Source organism: Hipposideros armiger, unplaced genomic scaffold (genome assembly GCF_001890085.2).
Source record: "Hipposideros armiger isolate ML-2016 unplaced genomic scaffold, ASM189008v1 scaffold_857, whole genome shotgun sequence".
NCBI classification, from domain to species: Eukaryota; Metazoa; Chordata; class Mammalia; order Chiroptera; family Hipposideridae; genus Hipposideros; species Hipposideros armiger.
Genome location: NW_017732207.1, coordinates 43,673 through 69,650, shown reverse-complemented (window position 1 = coordinate 69,650; position 25,978 = coordinate 43,673). Strand labels below are relative to the sequence as shown.

The 25,978-nt window shown below is 35.1% G+C and overlaps 1 protein-coding gene across 4 annotated transcripts in view; it reads left to right on the top strand.

The window, feature by feature from the left end:
* Positions 1-25,762, top strand: part of CNOT6L (CCR4-NOT transcription complex subunit 6 like) — a 103,927-nt gene extending 78,165 nt beyond the window's left edge. For all 4 annotated transcript variants that reach the window (XM_019629466.1, XM_019629463.1, XM_019629465.1 and 1 more), the window contains exons 9-12: positions 5,367-5,518; positions 11,314-11,541; positions 13,726-13,928; positions 18,417-25,762. In XM_019629466.1, coding sequence (XP_019485011.1) covers positions 5,367-5,518; positions 11,314-11,541; positions 13,726-13,928; positions 18,417-18,629 — 796 coding nt within the window. In that variant the 3' untranslated portion in view covers positions 18,630-25,762. The remainder of the gene's footprint in view (positions 1-5,366; positions 5,519-11,313; positions 11,542-13,725; positions 13,929-18,416) is intronic.
* Positions 25,763-25,978: the final 216 nt, after the last annotated feature.

Sequence of the window (25,978 nt, the reverse complement as noted above, 5' to 3'; positions counted from 1 at the left end):
CTTTATTGCACCATTTTCTATTGTTCTTGGTTTAATCTTGTGTCATTTTGTGCAGTAACATGCTGTACAGACTTGTAGCCTAGGAGCAATAGGCTGTACCATCTAGGTTTGTGTAAATAACTTTCTATGGTGCTCGTGAAATGACAGAATTGCCTAACTAAGCATTTTTCAGAATGTATTCCTGTTGCTAAGCGCTGCATGACTGTATTGGTAACGCTGAAATGATAAAACTTGAGAGTTTGACTCTGTCCCCTTTAGAATCGCTAAGCTCCAAGGAAAGGAGTGTTAGTTATAATGACATATGTACTCTGTTTAGGAAAACTGGTTTCATTTTTCTGAACTTTTTGAAACCAAAGACATTAACAAATGGATACTTCAAGAAGATTGGGAAGTTTTAAAAGTCAAAAGTAGGGCAATCCAATCATAAATTATACCAGTGAGGAGGGAAGTTGGAGGAGTAGTTGGCAGCATCTAATAAATCACGTAATTGTTCAGGATTCACTTTAAAAGAATGTATTTTTTTAAATGAAGGAAAGTGAATAACCAAGCATGTATTTTTAAAAGAATTTATGTACCTGTGATTTTTGCCAAAAAAATTTTTAAAAAGCAAAGATTTGGTGAAAGTGGTAAGACAACAAGGAGGCTATTTTAAATAACTATGTACTATAAAGAAGAAATGATAGATAGACACATTATGGATTGTGTAATCACTAATTGATGATTGAGAAAAAAGCTGTACAACTTCTATTTTGCATCTATGATCTCTGTTAAGGAGAATTATCTTCAAAGTGGAGCGGCTAAGAAAGTCCAGGTGAAAGGAGATTGGCAAACCACAAAGATGAGATTGGTGAACAAAGAGTCACTGAACCGCCTTAACTAGTTAGGTTTCCAGATCAAGATAATTATATCCCATTGTATTAAAAGATTTTGCAAAAGTATGAGTAAGGAATTGGCATGGGTAATCTATTATGAATATTGGAGTATAGGAGAAGTTCTAGGATATTGGAGATGAATGAACCATTTCATTTTTCAGAAAGAATTTCCAAGGCTCAGTTTTCCTCATATTTGTAATGGGAATAGTAATACTGCCTCTTACAATTTGGGTTCTCTAGAAAGAAGACTGAGTTCGTTTAGTGTTCAGGAGTTTATTAGGGATCAACATCTGGAAAGGAACAGGGAAGAAGCAGAATTGGGCATAGGGAGGAGAGTTGTGTTGCAGGCCTGAAAGCCTCAGCTGATCCCATCTGTATAGCTTTGGAAGTGAAATGGCCTGTGAGAGTCAACCTAGTGGGGACCAAAATCCCCAGACCTTTTTCTTTTACTTTTGATTTATATTTCTATGTGGGCCACTCCCAGAAGTACTTGACCTTGGATGGGGCAGCACTCTTCAACTGGAGCAATTCCTTAGGGATTGATGAGGAATCTGAGCAGTATATCTCCATGTCCATCTTTTGCAAAAGCTTTTGCAAATTTTAGGACTAGTATGTTGGAAGAAGCCATTACAGGTCTTGATGCAAGGTAGATTTTCAGTAATGGGCAGCTTTTATTATTTTTAATATTCTGTCCTATTGAGAATTTTTATTATTTCAGAGAAGACATATATACACATAAGATTTATAAAAACCAAAAAGCTGGCAGGGATATTTAATCTTTTGGAAAAATAGAATGAAGTTTCACAGTGCTCTTAATATCTGAATGGATGAACTAATGAGAAGCTTATGAAATGATTCTCAACAGAAATAAAGTGTGCTGCTCTTAGTTTATTAAAGGAAAAGAAAGAGGGAGGGATAAGATCATTTGAGAGTACAGAAAAATATTTACATGTAAAAATGTTCATAGTGGCATTAATTATAATAGCTCAAATCAGAAGTAACTTAAATGCCCAAATACAGAATAGTTAAATAAATTATGGTGAATCTGTATAGTAAACTATAATATGATTATAAAAATTGATTTTGAAGAATATTTAATTTTATATGGAAAGATCCCTGATAGAATGTTCATTAATAAGCCAAAATATAAACTTACAGAGTATTATCCTAATTGTATAAAAAAATTTTGTGTGCATATACATGGAGAAAAGTCTGGGGGAATAAAATTATTGACTTGTTAATAAGGATGTTGGGTTGCCATTGACTTTAAATTTTTTTTATGTTTTTCCTTATTGCCAAATATCTATGATAAACATATATAGCTTAATAAAATCATTGTTTCTTTCCCAAATTTGTTTTTAAGCATCTATCTGCAAATGCAGGACTGAAGAGACCTGGTTTAAGAGCGAAAAAGTTAAAAAAGGTTTAGATATATGTTAATTCTTACTTGGTTTATAATTAATATGACTGTCCCCAAAGTGCAGTTTCAGTTTTTATTAACAAAAATACAGTCCAAAATGAAGAAGGAAGTAGTTAATTTATGCCCAGTTCTAGGTACTGCACCTTTGGGTAAACTTGAGATGTTCAAATGAAGAACTGTCTTATACCATATTATATCATATAAGGAACTGATTTTTTTTTTTTTTTTTTTAGAAAAGACTTGGGAAGTATATTTAAAGTATAGTTGACCCCTGGACAACAGGAGTTTGAACTGCATGGGTCTACTTATATATGGGTTATTTTTAATAAATGTACATTAGGCCCTTCTTATCCCCGGGTTTTGCATCCATGGATTCAGCCAGTATTTTCAAACAGTATTCAAATAGCATTTTTGATCTGTGGTTGGGGGAATCCGTGGATACAGAGGGCCGACTATATTCATTGCTCTGCACTATTTTATATAAGGAACTGGAGCATTCATGGGTTTTGGTATCCATGTGGGTCCTGGAACCAGTTCCCTGTAGATACTGAGAGTCAACTAAAGTTTTGCGGAAGACAAAAGTTATACATGGATTTTTAACTGTGCTGGGGATCAGTGGCCCTAACCTCTGTGTTCAATAGTCAACTGTAGTGTCAAGTGGAAGAGAAATTAGATTTACTCTGTATTCCTTTAAAGAAAAGACCTAGATTTAAGATTAATGGAAGAAAGACACAGGAAAACAAATTTTACTTATTAGATAATAGATAATAATTAAATACACCCCCCACCCCAAATAGTGGCCTTACTTTGATAGAAGTAAAATATTCCAATACTAAAAACGTTGCTATTAAGCAGGATTTTCAGACTTCCCTACAGAACCCTGGATTCCTATAAATAAGCCTAAGAGTTCTGTATTTATAAAGTATTTTAAAAATTAAATACAAATAGTTGAACTGTAATTTAAAAATAACATGTTCACTCAAATATTTCAAATACCAAATTTTAACACTTTGGAAATCAGTAACATTTCCCTAATGTACTGCTTAGTTGACTTGTTTTAATGCAGACCTCTGAATCGAGTTTTTGCCTGCTTGCTTGCTTTTTCTGAGTTCAAGACCAGTTAATTATCACTTGTATCTGTGTGTCAATATGAATCAGGATTTTTATTAATACCATATAACCAAAACAAAATACATAAAGAAATCAGACACTGAGACTGATATAAAACTATAATTATGATCTGTACTCTCTGATTTCAAATTTTTATATTCATCAAAACAGATCCATTGTTTTTAGTTATTGATTTATTCAAGCATAATACTGCTTTGATATGTTTTATATATGGGAATCTTACCAGAAATTATTTGAAGAAGGTATTCTGCTTAAAGACATTTGAATAAGCCTGACATGGAGGATAGTTAGTTCTACCAATAGAACATATTTTGAATCTGCCTACTCCTCTTTACTTCTCTTGCCTTCGTCTAAGCCACCATCAACTGTTATCCAAACCTCAAAAACTTTCTAATTGGTCTCACAATTATCACTCTAGCTCCTGTAATCTATTCTCCACAAAGCAGCTGGAGTGATCTTAAAATATATAAATCAAATAATGTGTCCTTGCTTAGAACCTTCCTCTTATCTCCAACATCATTTCATACCCTTTCATTGTTTTCTAACCTGTAAACATACAGAGCTGTTTGGTGCCTCAGGGCCTTTCACTTCTTCCTCTACCTGGAATGTTCTTAATTCCTTTCTTCACCCTGGTAACTCCTCATCCTTCCTGTTTAGTTTAAAAGTCACCTCTTTAGACGTTGGAAATTACACTCCTTTAATCACTCTGGGTTAGAAATAGGCTCTTGAACCAACTTTTACTCTTCTCAGCGGGCATCTGAGACGTTTAGAAATGGAGCTGGGAGTATTGTTTCACCTACCACAGTGCCCTGTCTCATAGTAAGATTTTAGTCAATATTTCTGCAGGAATGTGTGCATGCTTCTGTTTCAAAGTTGGGAGGAAAGTGTGTGTGTGCGGGGGGTGTGTGTGTGTGCGGGAGGATGGGGGGTGCAGCTGTTATAAGAACAAGATGTCTTCTCTCCACTATAACACCTAGTGAAAAGTAGATGGTATACCGGGGGTGCCAAAAAAAGTATACACATAACTTGTATTCATCTTTTGTTATCAGTATATATTGAGTATTACAATTTTAATATATTTTTTTCCTTTCTTAAAATGTGTATACATTTTTTGGCACCCTCTCTGTATTTAGTAGTTTTGAGTCATTTATAAATATTTCACAAACTAAAAGTAGGCTGAATGAGATTAAATGGCTTGACCAAAGTCATGCTACTATTAAATGTCAGTGCTAAGCTGAATTATATTAAATTCTGTAACTCTACAATACTTAATTTGGCATTAAGGAAAGAAAATATTAGTTCAGAAGCTATAATCACAGAGAGAGTCATTCTTCATCTTACAGAATCTGTTTCTCTGAACATGGACATACATCCAATTCCAGCTTTCTAGTTAGACAGTTGGAAAAATTGGCTTCTCCTTAGCTGAGATAAGGGCGTGTCCTTGCATTTTCTTGACAAATCTCTTGATGTGGTAAGAATAAAACTGGGTAGGTAGATTTTATTCTGTTCTTTCTCATTAACTTGCTGATTCAGTTAAGGTTGTGTTCACTTTTAAATACCAGAAAATCCCAACAGTAGCTTAAAGAAATGAGAGAAGGGTAATTTTCTCACACAAGAAGCCCAGAAATGGCAGCCCAGAACTGGTTCAGCTGCTTCCCCATCCATAATGGGTTGGCTTTCGCCCTCCTGCTTCTCACCACATGGAAAAAGTTGTAAAAGGGCAAAGGGATATATATGCCATTTTTACTACTTGGTGGTGCTTCCAAGAAAGTTTTCACGGTAATCAGACTTCTTAAATTTCAACTGTATCACCTGGCCCCTTGCAGCTGGAAAATGATGAGAGAGACTGAGTAGTGTCTGTGTCTTGTGTTCCCTTCGTTAATGTCTTTTAGCATGATATGGAAGTACCTAATATAATAATAATAATGCATTTTACCTTTTAGATTTACATTGGTGCAGAAGCATACAGTGGAATTTAACCAAGTGGCAATGGCGAATTCAGACGGATCCGAAGCTATGCTGAACAGAGTGATGACGAAAGATAATATTGGTGTTGCTGTGGTATTAGAGGTCCACAAAGAACTATTTGGAGCAGGTGAGTGCAGTTCAAAGTGTTCTGACTAAAAATAAACACCATCCCAATTTTCCCATCTCAAATAAGTGCAGAGAACCTTGCTATTACTTTTTGCACAGTTATTTTCTTGTCTTTTGTGGAAAGTGAAGCTAGATTGGCAGGAAAATAGCACTAATTGTGTAAAGCATGATATATTTCTTGGGATATTACCTACCAGGTAATCTGTAAAAAGGAAAGTCTTTAATATGCCATAAATTTCAAAAGCTTATTTGAAATGGGAAATGTTTTAGGCTGAATTTGGAAATTATGATGAGTTGGTTCTCTTCTTAGCCATATTTTTAGCTTTTAGAGAGTGAAAGCTTTTGTCTTTAATGTTAAATACTTGACACGTTTTCTCTAGTTTCTTTGTTATATCCCAGTCATTGTCAGAGCAGATCTTTTATCTACCTGCTACTTTTCATTTGCATTTTAGATTTTTTTTTTTATGGCTTCATTTAGTCAGAAAAGTATGTACTTTGCATATCTAGACCTTCCCCACCTCCCCCACTTTACAGCCTGCCTTTGAGCATTTCATTGTTTACTTAACTATATTTTAGGCAAGAGCTAGAAGGTGTAAGACCACATTAGGACTTTTTAATTTTTTTTTCTGTACTTACTAGCTATAGAAGATTTTTGCCTTGAGCATTTATATGGATTATGTAGACCATGCATATTTTGCAAACCTTTTTTCACCATTTATCCATCATCAAAGCAATCAGTCTTTGATAGGAAGATTTTGCATTTTCTTCCTTTTTAGTCTTTCCATTTCTACCCTCTTTTATGTCCTTTCCAGGCTCAAAAGTTTGATACCTTTTTTCGGGTAATGTGAAAATTGAATTTCTTTTGGAGTTCTACTCTCCTTTTAATTTTTCAAAAGAGTAATTATAATTTATACAGTAGACACTTTCACATTTTGAACTATGTCTCTCTTGTACTCCTAGAAGAAGAATTAATATTATAGAAGGTGCTTATGGCCCCTTTGAAGGAGCAAGTTTTTAATATTTAATACAGTGAACGTTTATTTCATCTATAGCCAAAAATGACACAATAAAACTGCTAGGAAAAGAAGAGAGCTTAGAGAATTTTGGCTGCAGGTTTTTGATGTTATGATCAAATTACTTTTAAAGTGACTATCTCTGTCACATGTAAAGTATACTTAAGTTACTTGTTTGCTTAGCATAAAAAAAAAAAACATAGCTTAGTAAGATGGAAGGAAATTTTACCAAATAGTAGACATAGAAAATTAGGTCTTTTTCTGCAGTTTATTTTTTTCAATATAAAAACTTAAGAGACATTTCTATAGAAATTTCAATAGAAAGCTTAATTTTGTATGTTCACTAATATTCCAACAGTACTAAAGTATGTAAATTAAAGGTGAGAGGACCTCTTATTCATACTCTGTAGGAGTAGCTCTTGTTTATTTCTTTATACATTACTAACATAGAATATATGTATATAGCTTTATTTAAATGGCATCATACCATGCATATTGAGCTTTATGCCTTACATGTTAACTAAGTTCAGTTTTCATAATTTTAAATGTATTATCCTGTCTGCCATTTTGAAAGTACTATGTTAATATTTATTTTGAAAAAATTACAAAACAGAATTTTAGGGAAGAGAAGAACCTTAGAGATTTTCTAGTTAAATATCTTCATTGTCCAGATGAATCTGAGCACAAAAAAGTAACTGACTCAAGACCACACAAAATAATTAGTAATAAAGTCAAGTATAAAACCCGTGTCCAGACTTTGAAAGCACACTATTCCCCAATTCTCATTTTCTTTTTTTAAATAAATCTTTTAGAATAGTTTTAGATTTACAGAAAAGATAGTACAAAGAGTTCCCCCGAACCCCCTTACCCAGTTTCTCCTGTTATTAACATATTAATACGGTACAGTTGTCACACCTAAGAAGCCAACATTGGCACATTACGGTTAACTAAACTAGACTTCACTTAGAATTCACTGGTTTTTCCAATAATGTCCTCTTTGGGCTCCAGGGTCCTATGCAAGGTACCACATTGCATTTAATCGTCATATCTCCCCAGTCTTCTCAGGTCTGAGCCGGTTTCTCAGTCTTTCCTTGTTTATCATGACCTTGACAGTCTTTGGGAATACTGGCCAGGCATCCTGTAGAACATTCCCTAATTTGAGTTTGTCTGATGTTTTTCTCATGATTATACTGGAGTTAAGGTTTGGGGAAAGAACACCCCAGAGGGGAAGTGCCCTTCTTGTCACATTATATCAGGGGCAGATGCTATCAACATGACTTATCACTGGGGATGTTAATCTTGATCACATGCTTACCAGGTTTCTCCACTGTAAAGTTACCATTTTTCTCTTAAAGGAGTTTTTATTTTTTATTTTTTATTTTATTTATTTATTTATTTATGTTTTAGCTGAGCCATCCTGCTACCTGTTGGCAGCTCAGCGGCTGCTCAGCTCAGGCTGGACTCGAACCGCTGTTGCTCAGAGCTCAAGCTCTTGAGCGAGCTCTTAACCAACTGAGCCACTCGGCCGGCCCTTAAAGGAGTTTTTAAAAACTAATTTTAAGCTACAGAAGTAATAAACATCTTCTCCTTGTAAGAAAATATAAACATCACTGAAAAGTTAATGTTTTTAACTTTAACTAATTGGGGACTTTAATACTGGTCCCCATTTCACTTCTTGAGAGGCAGACAACTGTTATTGCTTCGAGCCTTTTCAATGCATTTACATCCATGCATATGTCCCCATAAAATAGAGATATGTAGTATAATTTTGTGTTGGTTTTCTATATAAATGATCTGTCATACCCTATTGATATCTTTCTGCAACTTGCTTTTTTCACCCAACAATATGTCATAGAGATCTGTCTCTGCTCTTCTCTTTAATGGCTGCATTATATTTCAGTGTACACTACAGCTAACACAGCCATCCTCCTATGATACTTGGCATTTTTTCCCTATTAGAAACCATGCCTACTGAACTTTCTTGTACATACCTCCTGTGCATATGTGTGTTGCTTTTTTTCTTTTAATTTCAGGTGTACCAAACAGCATAATGATTAGACATTTACAAACCTCACAAAGTGATAATCTCAACAAGTCTAGTACCCATCTGGCACTATACATAGCTATTACAATACCATTGACTATATTTCCTATGTTGTACTTTACAACCTGTGACAATATATATACTCGTATATATTTTTTAAGTATAGTTGACATTCAATATTTTATATTAGCTTCAGGTATACAGTACAGTGGTTAGGCATTTATATAATTTATGATGTGATCCCTCCAATAAGTCTAGTACCCATATGACACCATACATAGTTTTTATATTATGGCCATCCCCATACTGTCTTTCACATTCCTGTGACTATTTTGTGACTACCAATTTGTAATTCCTAATCCCTTTACTTTTCTCACCCATCACCTCAACCCTCCCCCCCAGCAACCATCAGATTGTTCTCTGTATCTCTGAGTCTATTTGTGTTTTGTTTGTTCATTCTGTTCTTTAGATTCTACGTACAAGTGAGATCATGTGGTATTTGTCTTTCTCAGTCTGACTTACTTCACTTAGCATAATACCGTCTAGGTCCATCCATGTCGTTGCAAATAGTAACATTTCATTCTTTTTTATAGCAGAGTAATATTCCATTGTATAAATGCACCACAGTTTCTTTATCCAATTGTCTATTGATGGGCAGTATTGATGGGTTGTTTCCATATCTTGGCTATTGTGAATAGTGCTGCAGTAAACATAGGGGTGCATATATTTTTTTGAATTAGTGTTTTGGATTTCTTTGGGTAAATACCCAGGAGTAGAATTGCTGGGTAATAAGGTAGTTCTATTTTCCATGGTGTCTGCACCAGTCTGCAGTCCCACCAAGAGTGCACCAGGGTTCCCTTTTCCCCACAACCTTGACAGCACTTGTTGTTTGTTGACTTATTGATGATACCCATTCTGACTGGAGTGAGGTGGTATCTCATTGTGGTTTTTATTTGCATTTCTCTGATGACTAGTGACATTGAGCATCATTTCATATGTTTATTGACCATCTCTATGTCCTCTTTGGAGAATGTCTGTTCAGGTCCTCTCCCCATTTTTTAATTGGATTGTTTGTTTTTCTGGTGTTGAGTTGTATGAATTTTTAATAAATTTTGGATATTAACTCTCATCAAATGTATCATTGGCAGATATCTTCTCCCATTCAGTAGGATGGTTTTTTTGTTTTGTTGATGGTTTTTGTTGTGAAAACACTTTTTAGTTTGATGTAGTCCCATTTGTTAATTTTTTCTTTTGTTTTCCTTTTCCAAGGAGATATATCAGTAAAAACAATACTAAGGGTAATGTTTGAGAGTTTACTTTCTATATTTTCTTCTAGGAGTTTTATGGTTTTAGGTCTTACATTTACGTCTTTAATCCATTTTGAGTTTATTCTTGTATATGGCATAAGAAGATGGTCCAGTTTCATTTTTTGAATGTAACTGTCCAGTTTTCCCAGCACCGTTTATTGAATAGACTGTCTTTGCCCCAGTGTAAATTCTTGCTTCCTTTGTCATAGATTAAGTGACCATATAGTCATGGGTTTATTTCTGGGTTCTCTATTCTGTTCCAGTGATCTCTGTGTCTGTTTTTATGCCACTACCGTGCTGTTTTGATTGCTACAGCCTTGTAGTATAATTTGATAATAGATAGCATGATACCTCCAGCTTTGCTTTACTTTGTCAGCATTGCCATGGCTATTCGGGATCCCATATAAATTTTAGTATTATTTGTTCTAGTTCTGTGAAAAATGCCATTGGTATTTTGATAGGAATTATGTTGAATCTATATATTGCTTTGGGTAGTATGGACATTTTAGCAATGTTAATTCTTCCTATCCATGAACATGGTATATGTTTTCATTTATTTGTATCTTCTTTAATTTCCCTCTTTAATGTCTTACAGTTTTCTGAGTACAGGTCTTTTACTTCCTTGGTTAAATTTATTCCTAAGTATTTTTTTTTTGGATGCAGTTGTAAATGGGATTGTTTTCTTAATTTCCCTTTCTAATAGTTTGTGATTGATGTATAAAAATGCAACAGATTTCTGCCTAATTCTCATTTCTTAGATTACCTTATTTGGGTGTATGGTATGAATTTGTTTTGGTAGGAAATTCACTTCCTCATTTTATTTTGTATAGGTTAATGTTACTGCCTTTTACTAGTGAGCTATCACTGATGTGCTCAGGAAATGCAAGGTGAATGAGTACTGGGCAGCAGGAAGAATTTAAGGTTTAAATGACAGATATTTAAACTGCTTGTTTACACTAAGAACCCAGCAAATCAAAGTGTTATAATCAAATATTGATTATATCGTGATATAACTCCTAACTTCAGCATATAGAGCAGGAGTCAATAAACTTTCTGTAAAGGGCCAGGTAGTATTTTAGGCCCCGTGAGCTACATGTGGCCTTTGTTGCAGTCTTTAAACAATATTTTGTTGAACCCTTTAAAAATGTGAAACCAGCCTTAGCTCATGAAGGCTCTACAAAAACAGGTGGTGAGCTAGATTTAGCCCATGGCTTGCAGTTTGCTGACCCCCTAGAAGAGTAGTTCCTATGTTGGGATTACCAGAATGTCAGCACTTTAGCTTCTCAGAATTACTTTAGGAGATAAAGGGGAAGTTGTAAATTAATGGAAAAGAGTAAAGAAGTGGCTATGGGTTTTGGGAGAAAACCTTAAGATACTGCTTTTTGGAAACATAAAGCGTTAACCTTATCCTTTTTCTAATGTTTAAATTTAGGTATGAAGCCTATTCATGCTGCAGACAAACAGCTGCTTATAGTGGCAAATGCTCACATGCATTGGGACCCGGAGTATTCTGATGTGAAACTCATCCAGACCATGATGTTTGTCTCAGAGGTTAAAAACATTCTGGAGAAAGCCTCTAGTAGGCCTGGCAGCCCAACCGCAGATCCTAATTCCATCCCGCTGGTGCTATGTGCAGATCTTAACTCATTGCCAGATTCAGGTATTTATAACATCATTTTCTCATTGCTTTTAGTTGTGCTTTTACTTATAGTAGAAAAGCCAGCAGGCTCCTAAATTTTCAGTAGAATTTCTCTTCTAAATTATGGAGTGTATCAGTAAGAATCCTAGGGATGGGATGTGGGGTAATTGAAGCTATTTCCAGAGGTATGTGCAGGTATAAGGGACACAAAATGGTGAATGATGCAGTATTCTGCCACTAGGGGAGTTAAGGACCCTTTACCACCACTGCACCTGAGAGGAAAGTGGTGGGAGCTGTAAACAGAACCTGGAAAAAAAAAGATTATAAGGAGAGGCCAACGTAATCAGAGACATGTCTTTGAATTAAGTGGTGCGGTCAGTTCCTGGCAGACCACCAGCGGGAGCCAGGGGAATATATATCCCTGCCTCACTCTGCTGCTGTCCTCTGCTCTTCTGCCAGTGCTACTCATTGACCAAATCCAACTAGAAGCTGTGGGGGTGGGGAGATGGAGGGGTTTGCAATTGGTGCAAGTCCAGGGCAGCCCCCTGTGCCACAGAGTGCAGGAGACGGGTGATCTGAAGAAACAACCAGAAAATATTCAGCACAGGTAGCTCTTATCTAGTTAAATAACATTAACAACTTTTAAATGAATTCATTAAATCATATTTGAATAATGATATTAGGTGCAGAAGAAGCATGATCAAAATTCTTCTAGAATTTCATATTACTTCTTGAGCTTTATTAAACTACTTCATGTCCTAACTTACATTATAGATCTCTGTAAAAAAAATCAGTTCTGCAGATATTAAGTTTCAAATGTAAAACATTAACATATTACTGTTTGGCTGTGACCAAAACATAGTCTAAATTTTGTCTATTTTCAATAAGCTATTCTAAATTGTTTAAAATAATCACTCAACAATTTATATAAAATAACTCAAATGCCCACAATTGGACTACTTATAAAAGTCACAAATCTAGAAAACATCTTTACTTTTTCTCCTTAGCATATAAATGCTGAAAACCATTCTTTCACAAATGTTTGGTTTTAGCCCCTAGCCTCACTGCCACCTTAACACGTCCCTCTTTTCTTATCCTTTTTTTGAGTTGAATTGCTCTCAAGTACAAGTTTCCCCCGTCTCATTTGATTTGCTTAAGCCGATGAGCTGTCATTTGGCAGCATGGCTTCGTGAGCTGACTCCGGAGCCAGACTGTCAGGGTTGGATCCTGGTTCTACAACTTATGAGCTATGAAATCTATGACTAAGTTTCTCATTTTTATATTAAGTGGATAATCCTTTTATCCACCTGATAGAGTTGTTTGTGAGGTTTAAGTGTGTAAAGCTCTTAGAACAGTACCTAGCATGTAGTAAATACTAGATAAATGATAGCTCTTTTTCAGCTATTTACAGTATAGTAATGTGCTCATCACTTATTCATTATCTGTTCTGTCATTTCTGATCACAAATAGAAAGATGACTAGTATTGTTCACTAATCATCACCATTAGAAGGGCTGTGATATCTTTTTCATGTTTGCTTATTCAATGAAAGCAGTGTCCTTTTTTGAATGCTCCTGTGCTCTCTTCAGCTTTTAGATACGTCTGATATTTTTTAAAATGATACACCTCTAGCATATACTGTCCTTTAGAGTGTTAGACTGAAAAGACTCCCTGTAGCTCAAAATAATGATGTTCTGTAGCTCAAAATAATGATGTTCTGTAGCTCAAATTAGATATTAAAATGTTGAAAATGTAAAATGTATTTTTGTTATAAATGATTTTTTATTATGTATGCTATGTTTTACATATTCCCAAAATTGTTGATTGACTGCATAGGAAGGTGAAATACTAAAGAGGTAGTGGTTGGGATAATATTCTAAAAACATTTAGGGTCAAGACCTTCTTGGTGAATGCCACCCTCAGCCCTGGGAGTCATCTTTAACCTGAAGAACCATTTAGAAAACTGAGGATATATCTGGTTCATCCTAATACTTTGCTCTGAAACAGGCAAACATCCCTCAGTTTGATTGAACCACATGAAATTGCTGAAACTGGATTTTTTTTTAACAACAAAAAGGTAGTTTCATATGACTTAACCTACTAAAAGTACTCTGAACCTGGTGCATTCACCTGGCAGCAGGTTTTTCACCATGAAGTCTTGTGGAAGGTATCAATGGTAGTGTTTCTTTCTTCTTTATTTTGCTAGGTGTTGTGGAATATTTAAGCAACGGAGGAGTAGCTGACAACCATAAAGACTTCAAGGAACTAAGATACAATGAGTGTCTTATGAACTTCAGCTGCAATGGAAAGAATGGAAGCTCAGAAGGGAGAATCACACATGGCTTCCAACTGAAGAGCGCCTATGAAAATAACTTGATGCCTTACACCAATTACACCTTTGATTTCAAAGTGAGTGATAGCTCTGTACTGCTGTAGTAATTATTTCAAACATGTGACAAGACATTATGCTTAACTGCCTAATCTTAAGGAATTTTTAGATTCTCAGAATGCACCTAAATGTAAGCAGGTATGTTAGGTTTTCTGATTATTATTGTTGACTTAAGAATTCTTTTGAACCCTTATTTGTTCAAATTTCAAATAATCTTGATAATAGCAAAAACGTCCAAAATGCTTATTATGTGCTAGGCACTGGTCAAAGCACTTTATATTTATTAATATAGTTCATTCACCTGTCCATACTATCTCTTAACTTTCAAGAAGGATCCAAATAATAAGCAACCTGATATAGCTAAACTCACCTCGAATAAATGTATATAGTATTCTCTCAAAATTTCTTTAGTTTTTTCCATTGATAGCTTATTTAAGTTTGCCAGTTTTCTTTGGGAAATGGGGTTAGAGAGAGTTGTACTTAGGGTCTGTTTTATCCATGTAGTCATATAAAATATTCCCAGGCAATGGAGCACCCCAGCTTAATAAAAGGAAAAGAAAGATATTTTTGCAAAATAAGAAAAAAAGTTAGATTACCTATTGTACAAGACCAGTTATTCTTTAGAAAATTGATCATAGTGGTTTTCTGCCATTAACCCCTTTCCTTTTGCTAATTTTCTGATCACTCTGTCTGCCTGTAGCTCTTCTATTGTACCTCTGTTTGATTTTTCTGACATTTCAGGCATCTCTACTAAAATATTATACTGTGCTGAAAAAACACAGATGTTAGAAAGTGGTTTGGTGTAAGAATCCTAGAGGGAGTTAATGAAATGGGCTCTTACACATCTCCAATAATCTTTCCCATTTTCAGCACTTATTTGTCCTTTCTAAGAAACGGTAGGAAGAAGAAAGGAAATTCATTTGCTGATGTTATTAGTCAGCTTTTGTAATCATGAAGTGTGGAAAAAATCGCTTAGAAGTTGATTCTAATTTTAGTGTTTTTGCTATTAGAGTAGATAATACTATCCAGCAATAGTTGACTGTTCAAATCACTCATATGCAGTGATGTGCTGGTAAATATTTAATAGCCAGCTTTCTGGGAAAAAGAAGCCCCAATTTGTTGTGTTCACTGGTTTCTGTGGTATAAGTCCTCCCACTGTAGTAAGATTGCAAGCTCCCAACATAATATGTTGGACGCAGAGTTGGGATGAAGTGCTGAGAAAGCAGGTACTAGCCAGCCCTAGCACACTATTGCTCTTGTGTAAGCTTAAAGGAAAACCTCTAGATTTAATGATACATTGTTTATTATAGGTTAATTCCTATCTTGTGACTATAGTGATATGTACTACACACATACACACATAGAGTTGATACATCTCTACCAGCATAATCCCAGAAAATTTAAAGTTCCCCAAAATAAGTGTTCAATAATTCTACAACTCATATTGTTGTTTTGGTATGTGTGTAGGCAAAAAGACCAAACCGTTTCTACATCATTTTCCTTGTCCATAAAGTAAAAATTTGAAAAACAAAATTAGGGATATTAATCTAAGCCATCTTCCTCAATCATCTAAATTGTTTTAAAATCATTTGCTGTTTCTTGAGAAGATCTTACATGTGTTAATAACTGAAACAAAAATCTTATCAAACCATTTACAGTGTTCAAAAAAGTACAGATAAAGAACCAAAAGTGCATGGCTCAGAGTGTTTGATGTTTGGATATGTAGGATATGGGATGGGAAAGAAGGACAGCTATAAATCTGTGGGAACAAGGCATGCATAGGCATGAGGTAAATATGCTGGCTGGCTGGATAGATGGATGGGATGGGAGTGTGGAGTGAGAAGGAAGGATGACAAGAGAACAAGCTAAAGGTATACCTAACTAGACAGAATTAAGCTTTTTTTTAAAGATTTTTATTGGGGAATTGGGGGGATGGGAACAGTGCTGGGGAACTGGGGAAAGGGGAACAGACAAGTTGCTGTCGTTTTGTTCTTCAGTCTAGTTGTGGAGGACGTTGCTTCACTGGCCCAATTTGGCACCATCATTGCGCTCTTCTCTGGCGAGGCAGATCAGTCGCCGGCTTCTGGACGGCCGCTCACTGCGGCTGCTGGCCGCTCACGCTGGCTGCTGGCCACACACGGTAGCCCATGGCAATCCACTGCCACAGGGACTGCAGCCCACGCCGTCGCCGGCGACTCATGGCAGCCCAGCTCCAGGTTGAGCTGTTGTTCAGCATCTTAGCTGTGGAGGGCAGTGTCACTGGCCCTCATATGTGGGATCCGAACCGGGGCCCTCTGGCATCCCAAGCCAGTTCTTAACCATCGCGCCACTCAGCCGGCCCCAGAATTAAGCTTTTAAGTCCACGTAATAGACAATGAACTCTTCAATTTTATACAAAGCATTTTAAGTAATTAGTGCCATACGAATATTGAAATCAATCAGTAAAAAAGGATAGGTAACATCAAATATAAAAATGGCATGTGATGAGCATTAAATACAGATCCAAATGCAACCTCTTGCCATTGCATCAATGGAGTGTTAACATTTTGCTTACTTGGCTCAGTTTTTGTTTACTTTCTTGGTCCTTGAATAAGTTAGAAATGTGGAAAAGTGGCATTTAAACTCAGACTCATTTAATCTAGACCTTATTAGTAAATCTTTCTGTTACATTACGCAATTTATAGTATATAGTTTTCTCACAATTTTTATACAACGAAGCTTAATATAATGCTAGCTCAGAAACTATTTTCATTATTTTTACATTTTTCTCAAATACGGTTTTATAGACTTAATATAGGCTTTACTCATATAGTCTGCTTTTCTACATTATAGTCTTATAAAAAAGAAACATTTTGAATCAAAAGTGAACAATCGTTAGTCTATATAACCTTTGTGAATATGATGTAATGTATACATGCATATGTCTAAATATTTGGGTGGGTTCACAGACATGACCTTGCTAAGTGGTTTGATAAGAGCTTTTACTCTGATGTTTCAAACTAAGAAATAGTTACAAGTGATGCTTCCAATTAAATACAATTTCTAGAGTGTTTTAACATCTTTCTTGGGGCCTTTGTTTGCAAAAGTTTCTAATTCTACCAGCTGATGTGCATCATGACACCCTCATAAAGTGGTAGGATATAGGAGGCTTTATTCAACATAAGTAATTGAAAATATTTCATTTGTATTTTATTTTAATATTTGAAGCAAAGGGTAGTCTCATAAAGGAAAGTAAAACCACCCTGACCCTTATTAACCCTTTTCTTGAAATGTCACTGCAAATGTAGGAACTAACCAAAATGAGGGACAATACCTTGTACTAATATCGTTGCTTGACTATTTGGCCTTGGAGTATTAATGGTAGAACATCCTACCCTGGATTCAGGTGGGTTCCTTAATTTGTGGTAAAGTAAGTCTAGGATATCTAATGTTGAACAAGGCCCTCTCCCTCAAAAGATGAGCTGTTCTGTTATTTTGGTATTGATCATGTCAAAAACAGCAAACTAAGGTAATTGTTTCCAAAATTTCATGCTATAATTTTTTATCATTAAAAGTTGTGTTTGGGTTTTTTTCTTAAGTATCCCATTTCACTTTAATACCATATAAAATATTAGTTGGAATTCCTTATGTAAATAGGTACTTTGAGATCTGGACCTATTTTTCCATACTTGAGCCCAGACTGTCTTGATATGGGTAGGAAGAAAATTTGACTTCACTCTCTTGCATACTCACTCTGGGGCAGTGAAAGCACAGTAATTTTGAAACTTACTGATCACACAAACTCGGAGAGATCAACTGATAACATATGGGTTCCTGCTGAGTATTTTTTTGCTAAGGTATCATTATGCAGCAAAGAATCCAGAATTTAGAATATACCAGGCTTTCTAAAAAAGTATTCTAAACTAAAGAACAGATTAAAACAATTAGCTATATATAGTATTTTGTATGTATGTAAGAAACCTGGGAAAGCAAGTTTGAAAACATGCTTTACCATGGCTTTGTTCAGATTTATTTGGGTGTCTTGATGTGCAAATAATTGAAAACAATGTGAATTATCATTAAAGGAATTAATTTGAGTCATACCTTCTTATTAATCACATATATATTTATATAAGTATTCTTATTTTCTGCTTATTGTAACTGTTAGAGTTTCCATAATGTTTATACTGATGTATTAAATTTCATTAACCCAAGCAAGTTGATTCTAAAGATGCCGAAACCTAATGTGGTGTGATTAGCTTTTCAATTTGCTTCCACCACTTACACACAAGTGCAAGACTTTGCGATTCCAGTAGGGCACTATGTTTCCCTATCGAGCCACCCTTATTGCATGTAATACCCATGGAAGACTTGAACCTTATTTGTTGATGCATTGTCAAGACAACCAGAGTACAGGTTACTCAGGTGTTTGGTTTTTACAAATTATGGATTGTTCTTAATGTATCTTGAGTTTTTCTTGTTTCTAAGCATATGTTTTCTTTTTTTCACAACCCCCAATCTCTTTCCAGGGCGTGATTGACTACATTTTCTATTCCAAGACTCATATGAACGTGCTTGGTGTCCTGGGGCCTTTAGATCCTCAATGGCTGGTTGAGAACAACATCACTGGGTGTCCACACCCACACATCCCTTCAGACCACTTCTCACTGTTAACACAACTTGAACTCCACCCTCCACTCCTGCCTCTTGTCAATGGTGTTCACTTGCCTAATCGGAGGTAGTGGAGTCCTGCCCCGCAAAGACGGGGATCTGTTGCTATGGACCTGTACAGTTGTAAATCAAAGTATGTAGGAGTGAAGTATGGCCATCCTTAAGCTGCTTCTTCGGGTTCCTTTCATTATGTGTTTGCTATAAGATTTTGTACATTTTTGTGCATATTGGTATCATTTGGCACTAGGGTTGGAACCAAAGTATTACTCTCTTTCCGAAATTTTAATTTAACATGTTTTTAAATTGGACCTTCTTCATATTATATTAGGAGTCAGTATTCATAATTGATAAATCACCAATTCGAGCCCCAAGAACAATGCATTTGTGTTTTCAAAACAAATACTTTCCTTTAAATGGTTTCAAATGAGCCGACCATTTTTGTAAAAGGCATTTTAAAAAACTATGTAAGATTTTAAACTGAATGATAGCATGCCTTTTAGAGAAAACTTTCTTGAATTTCTGTTTTCCATATAACAGACTGATTTTTGGTCCCCAAATCATTTGCACATTTACAGAGCACTTAAATTTGCTAGATCTGTACATAAACAATGATATAGCTTCTAGACATAATAGGGAAAATTGGGAAATTAAAGATGGTTGCATAATATGCTTTCAGAATCAAGCATTTATTTAACAGCACATGACAGTTTGTTGGGCTAATGCTGGTTGGTTTTTTGTTTTGTTTTTTTTTGTTTGAGGAATCACTCTGTATTTTGTTCCCCCATTAGTTATAGCCTTATTGGAAGTATTGTAAGCCTGTCTCTCCAGCTTATTTATAGGGAAACAGCAGGTAATTTCTATTACCACACATCTTGAAACTAGAATTTGGTATATTTAGAATGCCCACAAAATTAGTGTCCAGTATTTTTCATTATTCCCATCCACCCTTTTCTGGTTGGTTGTGCTGGGAAAACAGATATTATATGATCTATGTCATTTTAGCTATTACAGTCAAATGTTAAAAAAAGAACTACTGAATGAAAATGCCCTGATCAAAATTTTAGAAGGGGAAAGCTATACAAGTATTTCATGGGTTTCCCAAAGTAGGTCAGGTGGCTGTTGGTTTTGGCTTTTTTGAGGTGACAGTGGAAAGAATTTGGGGGAGAGAGAAAACGGAGTCCTTGAAAACCTTGGATCATTTTTCCTGACTCTAGTTGCCAAATGGCCATTATATGCTTTTAATCTTTGTTTCCGTTGTCTGTCAGGGTTGAATTAAGAAGCTACTGGTTTATTCCCAACTGTTGATGCTCTTTAGATATGCTGGAATCCTTTTTTTGCCCAGGAGGGTCCAGTTGAAAATCTGTGACTCAAGAGGCAGTGAAGGTAATATCGTATTCTGGGGGAAAAATTGGTTAGCTACTTGATGTTAATTATGGCACAGTAACAGGAAAAGGTTGTGTCTGTGTTCTTAAGTTTTTCTTTATTCTGCTTTTTTGCTGCTATAAGAGTTTTCTGAAATTTATATTTTAAACTTTTCATGCACTTTACTGTTTCTAGTCTCAAAATGTGATATTTTTAATAAACAAATTTTCCATTATGTGAATGAAATTTTAAAAGAAAATAGCCTATATTTGTGTCTCACTAATATATAAAGTACAGGTCAAATTTAAATTATTTAATTAGTTTTAAATATATACAGTTTGTCTCCTCTTTCAAACCTGACATCTTAGGCTGTTTTATTAGTCTTAAATGATGCTTTTCCTTTGGTCATTTTATACTGATTTCTTCCATAGTAAATGAATCAGGCTATATAATGTAATATTTCCCCTGAAGGGTAATTTTAGTGGGATGAGGGTGGTGGGATGATGTAATATCAAATGGGATTGCATCAGAAAGTTTCTGTAAAGCCTAAACTCCCTTTTAAAAGTGCCTAGTGGTGAGGCATTGTTTGTCATCTATTATAATTGGAATGTCATTGTAGTTGAGTGAAGTTTGATGTAAATAAAATATTCTTTTAAAAATGTTAAAGTACCAGAATAAACAAACACACAAAGAAACAACCCTTAAGATGACAGATTTTCCTCAGTGTGCAGGTATCCCTTCTTATATACCTCAAGCATTCAACATCTAGCCATGCAAATTGATTACCTGAAGCATAGTACTGGAAAGTAGAATAGCATGAAAAACTTAATTTTGTGGACATTACCTTTTTTTGTAATCAGCTACTGTATATTTTATTTTAAGTCTCTTATTTTGGGTGGGTTTTCTGCTCTGGAGGTATATGCACTAACAAAACATTTTCCTCCTTTCATATTCGCATGTTAATTAGCAATGTGAGCAATATTTCCTACCATACTTCACTCCCAGTATTTTTTGAGATGTTTGTATAAAATGGGATTTAAAGTTTCACTTATGATTGTATATGAACCACAGAGGAGCCCATTTATTAATAAAAAAACTTTTTTAATAGTTTAATGTAGAGGGAAAAATAAAAACAATTGGGAAACATTGTAAACAGCTTAAGTTTATTTTGTGTATGAGCGAGGCACTCTGTTGCAGGAAGGTGTGTAATTGGGTTCTCTCTGCTTCCAAATGCACTCTTTCAAACCATTCATAATCCTGTGTATTTTTAATGTGGTTTTAGTAAATGTTGGTGGTAGCTCTGTTGAAGTGGGTAATTGTGTTATGTTTTGGGTGGCACACACACTTGGGGAATGGTAACCCAAATTTCATGTGCACGGTTTCCCTTTAGCCCACTGCCCAAATTTCAGACACCCTTTACCCTTTGTTCCCTTTGTAAAAGGAGTGGTATTTGTTTTGAGCTGCCAATTCAGATGATCAGAAATGCTGCTCTCCTCAGTATTGTCTTGTTAAAATACATGCCATTTGGAACTTTGGCGGTGAGAAGCCAAAAGGAAGAGGTGAATGACATATGGTATATACTCAATGAAAGTAAAATATTTATGCTCATATACTTTCTAGTTCTCAGAATAAGTTAATAAGCTTTATGCCATGGGGCTGCTGCATATTTTATCTGAAGATAAAAGAAAATGTGGGCATTTTTAGATCGTGATAATGTGTTGTTTTTTTTACTGTTAAATATGATTTCTGATATTTATCTAAGAACTGGAGTGTTCTTTCAATTTATTAAAACAGTGTTGTTTGAGGAAGGGAAAACCGCACTGTTTGCCATTACAACAGTCATGCAAGTGCATGTCAATCAAGTCACCCACTCTCTCAGGCATCATAACCTGCCTCATAGCTTTACACATTTGATGGGGAATATTGCAGCATCCTCAGGACTGACATCTGGGAAAGGCTCAGATCCACTTACTGCTCCTTGCTTGTTGACTTTGTTTTAAAATATTGTGCCTGGTGTCAACTTTTAAGCAACAGCACTGCCTAAAAGCAAGCAGAGAACAGAATCCCAGCACCATTCTATAGGCAACTTTTTAGAATTCAGATATAGTAAATCTGTTCAAGATTTATGATGTTTTATGTAAAAAAAAATTTTTGTACAACGTAGCTGAATATTTTTGTTTCATTTCTTTGATGTAAGGCGTGTGAACGTTTGTTTGAATATCACATGTTACAGTCAGGTATGGCACAATGGGTTCTGAGACCAGCTTTCCCCCCTCCCATTTGCCTTGTTCCAAGCTCTTTGTTTTCAAATTACTTTTCTGATATTAATAGGCAGATATTTAATTTTACTAATAAGCATCCTGTGTGAATGTATTAAAGAAGCCACTGTGTTTTAGTGTTGTAGTTTGCAGAAATATAAAGCTTCGTTTCTAATTTATCCCTATTCTTTGGTGTCTTAGTTATATATTAAATCACGGAAAAGCAAGGGAGAAAGTTGAAAGATATCTAAGGCTCATATCACTTGATTCTATGGTAGATTATATTAGACTTGAGGATGTGGCACATTAAAACGAACATGGGCAAACATATGGTGTTCCATTTTGAAATTACATCTTCTAAGTATATATTGTTAAATAGGTGACAAAATCAAGTTTGTATTTGCATTTCCAAGAGTTTCATTAAAATCACTAATGTCATCTATAATTTCAAATCAAATAGCAAGGAGTAGAGAAAGCACAAGAAAAAATAGATTAAATGTGTTTTTTGATGGAACCAGAGGCATGTGGTTCATCATTCCTAATCCAAGGCTAGATTTCCTAGCAAAAATGGACTATGTCCTAACACTTATTTGTTTCTAAGGTCTTGTATTCTCAGTTTCTGAGGGAATTTAATAACTTTGTAAAACGTACTGACCAGTAGCTTTGGTCACAGAAAACATGTGTTTCTGATACCTTTGGCAGGCCATAAGAATAATGGTTTTATAGCAAGCAAAGACTTTATGGCACGTAAATACACTCATCTATCTGTATTTATATTTTGACAAAAATGTGAATTCTCACACTTGTAAGGTAGTCTCTTTCTCACCTGCCCTCCCCTTTTAAAAAAATCACTTTTCTGAATGTGTGGAAGATTTGTTTAACCTTTTCCTTCTGAATTGTATCATGTTTGTAGAACTCTGAATTATAGGTAGACGAATTAACTAGGGAAATTAGAATATTTTTCTAAGCCAGAAACTTCAACTAAAGTTTTGAAACTACACAGATGAGAACTTTTATACTTACGGTCGCTTTGGGTGTTTTACATTTTTTAACAGTATCATGATCACCAGATTGAATTAAAACATAAGTAAATTAGTGCATCTTTAACCTGGCCTATTTATCAAAGTTGTAATATATTTTAAGAACAGGATGCCAAGAGCACCTTTAATTTGACAGAATGATGTGCAGATCTTTATTGTATAAATGTTACCTTTAAAGTCGAAGGGTCAAAAGAAAAAAAGGAAACCCTTATACCTGTACTGCAGGGTGTTATTAACAAGATCCACAGAAAGAAAAGGAAAAAAAAAAATCCAAACATGTCTTTTCAAGAGGTGGCAAGGGAGAGCATGCATGCTTCTTGTTTTAACCAAATACCTTCTTTATATTAGTTTCTCTGTTAAATCACAAGTCCTACAGCAAAAAATAGGGAGACACCAGGAAAAGCAAGCTTTATTAGCCTAGTTAGTAATTTCTTTCGGCGTAAGTTTGTTTGGTTAGACTTGGGTTATTCTTGGAACCAAAGGAAAACAAGCATGTTGAGGTTTTAACCAACAAACATTATGTCATTGAGATAATGGAAGTTTTTAAGTAAAGTAGTTTTTACTTTTAAAGCATATGAAATAAGGACATTTCTGCCTATTCAATGTTAATTGTTTTATGGCACATAGTGTAAACTCAGCATTGTACTGAAATTAGAAGTTGTGGTATCAGAAATAAATCACCTGATGAAAAGGGTTTGCAAATGCTGACGGATACGACTCTTGGGCATGGTACATTCAGCTTTCAGAAACTTTCAGAAGGCATAGTTTGGCACCTATTAGTAGTTATTGTTATTAACAATCTCCCCTAATTTAGATAATTTTCCTGTTTGTATGTCTGTTACTTTTAACTCTGAAGCATAAAAATCATTGGTAGCCCTCTCAGAGGTGGTCCTTTCTTGCTCATTTCAGTTTTGTGTTAATTTCTAATTACTGATATATGACTGTATTTTCTTTCAAGTTATCAGTGGTTATATGTACCACATTTATTTAATAGTTATCTTAACTCACACAATTGGCTCAGCGTTGATGTGTCAAGCAATGGCTTTGCTTTTTTTTACTCAACAGGTTTAGTTTCCTGCTGCTTGTTTCAATCTTGATGCAGTAAGTGATATAGTAGCCTGGGTGTGTATTTATTCAGAAACTGTTCTATCCTTTCTCTCTACTTAACTTGCTAAAAAATATATTCCCTTACCTGTGAAATTCCTGAGCGGTGCTCTGCCCACTTCTTTGTGGGGAGGGGTTTGGATAGCTGTGTTACTGCACACTGGATCTGGAATTGTTCAGTGTTGCGAGTGGCAAATCTCTTAAACACCAGCAGCACTGAGAAGTGCACAATGGGCATTCGTACAGTTGTCCAAATGCAAGCAGTTCTTTCATCTAGGAGAAGCTGAGGACTAACGTTCTTTGGAGTACTTGGAATATTTTAAGGAAGATGAGCATTTTAGTTTTGGTTTTTATTGTCTCTGAAGTGGGGTGGTATGGATGGAGTTTTGTTTTGTTTTGAGAGAGAGAGTGTATGTACCTTTTCTCTCTGAAAGGGCCAAGGTGTTGATCAAAGTGAGCATGGATTAATTTGTATCTTGTAGTGTGATTTCTTTCAACTATAAAATAAGTGCCAACTCATTGTCCATGAAATGATTTACTCTTCCACTCAATTTACCATTTGAATTGGGAAAGATTGATTTATTTTCAGTACTTGGCATTAAATTCATTGTTTTGCATATATTCAAGTCATTCTGTGGCCTATAAAGTGTTTCTGTAACTAATGGTTGGAAAGCAAAGCACATGAGTTTAAAACTGAGCAAGATGTTTTGGTAGTTTTTTCCCTGAATACTTGGTAGTTTCTATTGATATTATTCCAAAACACATTCTACTGTTTTAGGTTGTATATTGACTTTGCTTTTGTCCTAAGAAAAAGTCTAGCACTAAATCAATTTGTTATTGTGTTCTAATAATCAGTTTAAAATCTAAGAGTTTTTCTTTTTTTTTTTTTCATTAGAAGATTTAATGAAGTGCCATGTAATTGTAGCTTACTAGTGTTTAATGTTTAATAGACTGGTTCTGTGGTGTTCTAATCATTTAACACTCTGTCATCCCTGGAGAAAGTGGTTCTACTCTTATTGAACACATTCTCTCTGACAAAATCACCAGCTGCTTTATTTTTCTATTTATTACAGTTAAACAGTTGATGAGGTCTGACTCTTGACCAAACTGCTCAGCTGAGATGTTTTTCACAATAGACACTGTACAAAATATTTGTGCAAAAGGACACAGTTGGGTGGTAGTATTTTTTTCATTAATGTGAACATTGACTAAACAAAGCAGTCCTGCCTTTTAAATCCTGTGGCAGCTCAGAAGGGAGGTGCTTAAGAACCTTAACTACTGTCAGATGACAAAATACTTTTTCCATTTTGGAGATTGGGTACTGCTCACATATGATGTATAGGGCTAAATATATGCTTGTTTCCTTGCACCTGTGTACTTCCCCTTCTCTCCCTTCCTTTCCTTCCCCTGTAGGCAATAAATGGCCATTTTGCAACTGCATACCTTTGTCTTGGTTTTTTACTCTTTACGTGTGCAGTATAAAATGTCTGCTTTTAGGTCAGTACATCTCTTACGAAGTGAAGTAGGGAGAGCCAAAGTAATTAATTCAGGCAAAAATTTGCAAATTCATGCTACTTTTTTTTTTCTGGTGAAAACTACATTACTCATTAAAGTAAATAATACTTTGTTTGGAATAGATTCAGAAGTTAGTCATAG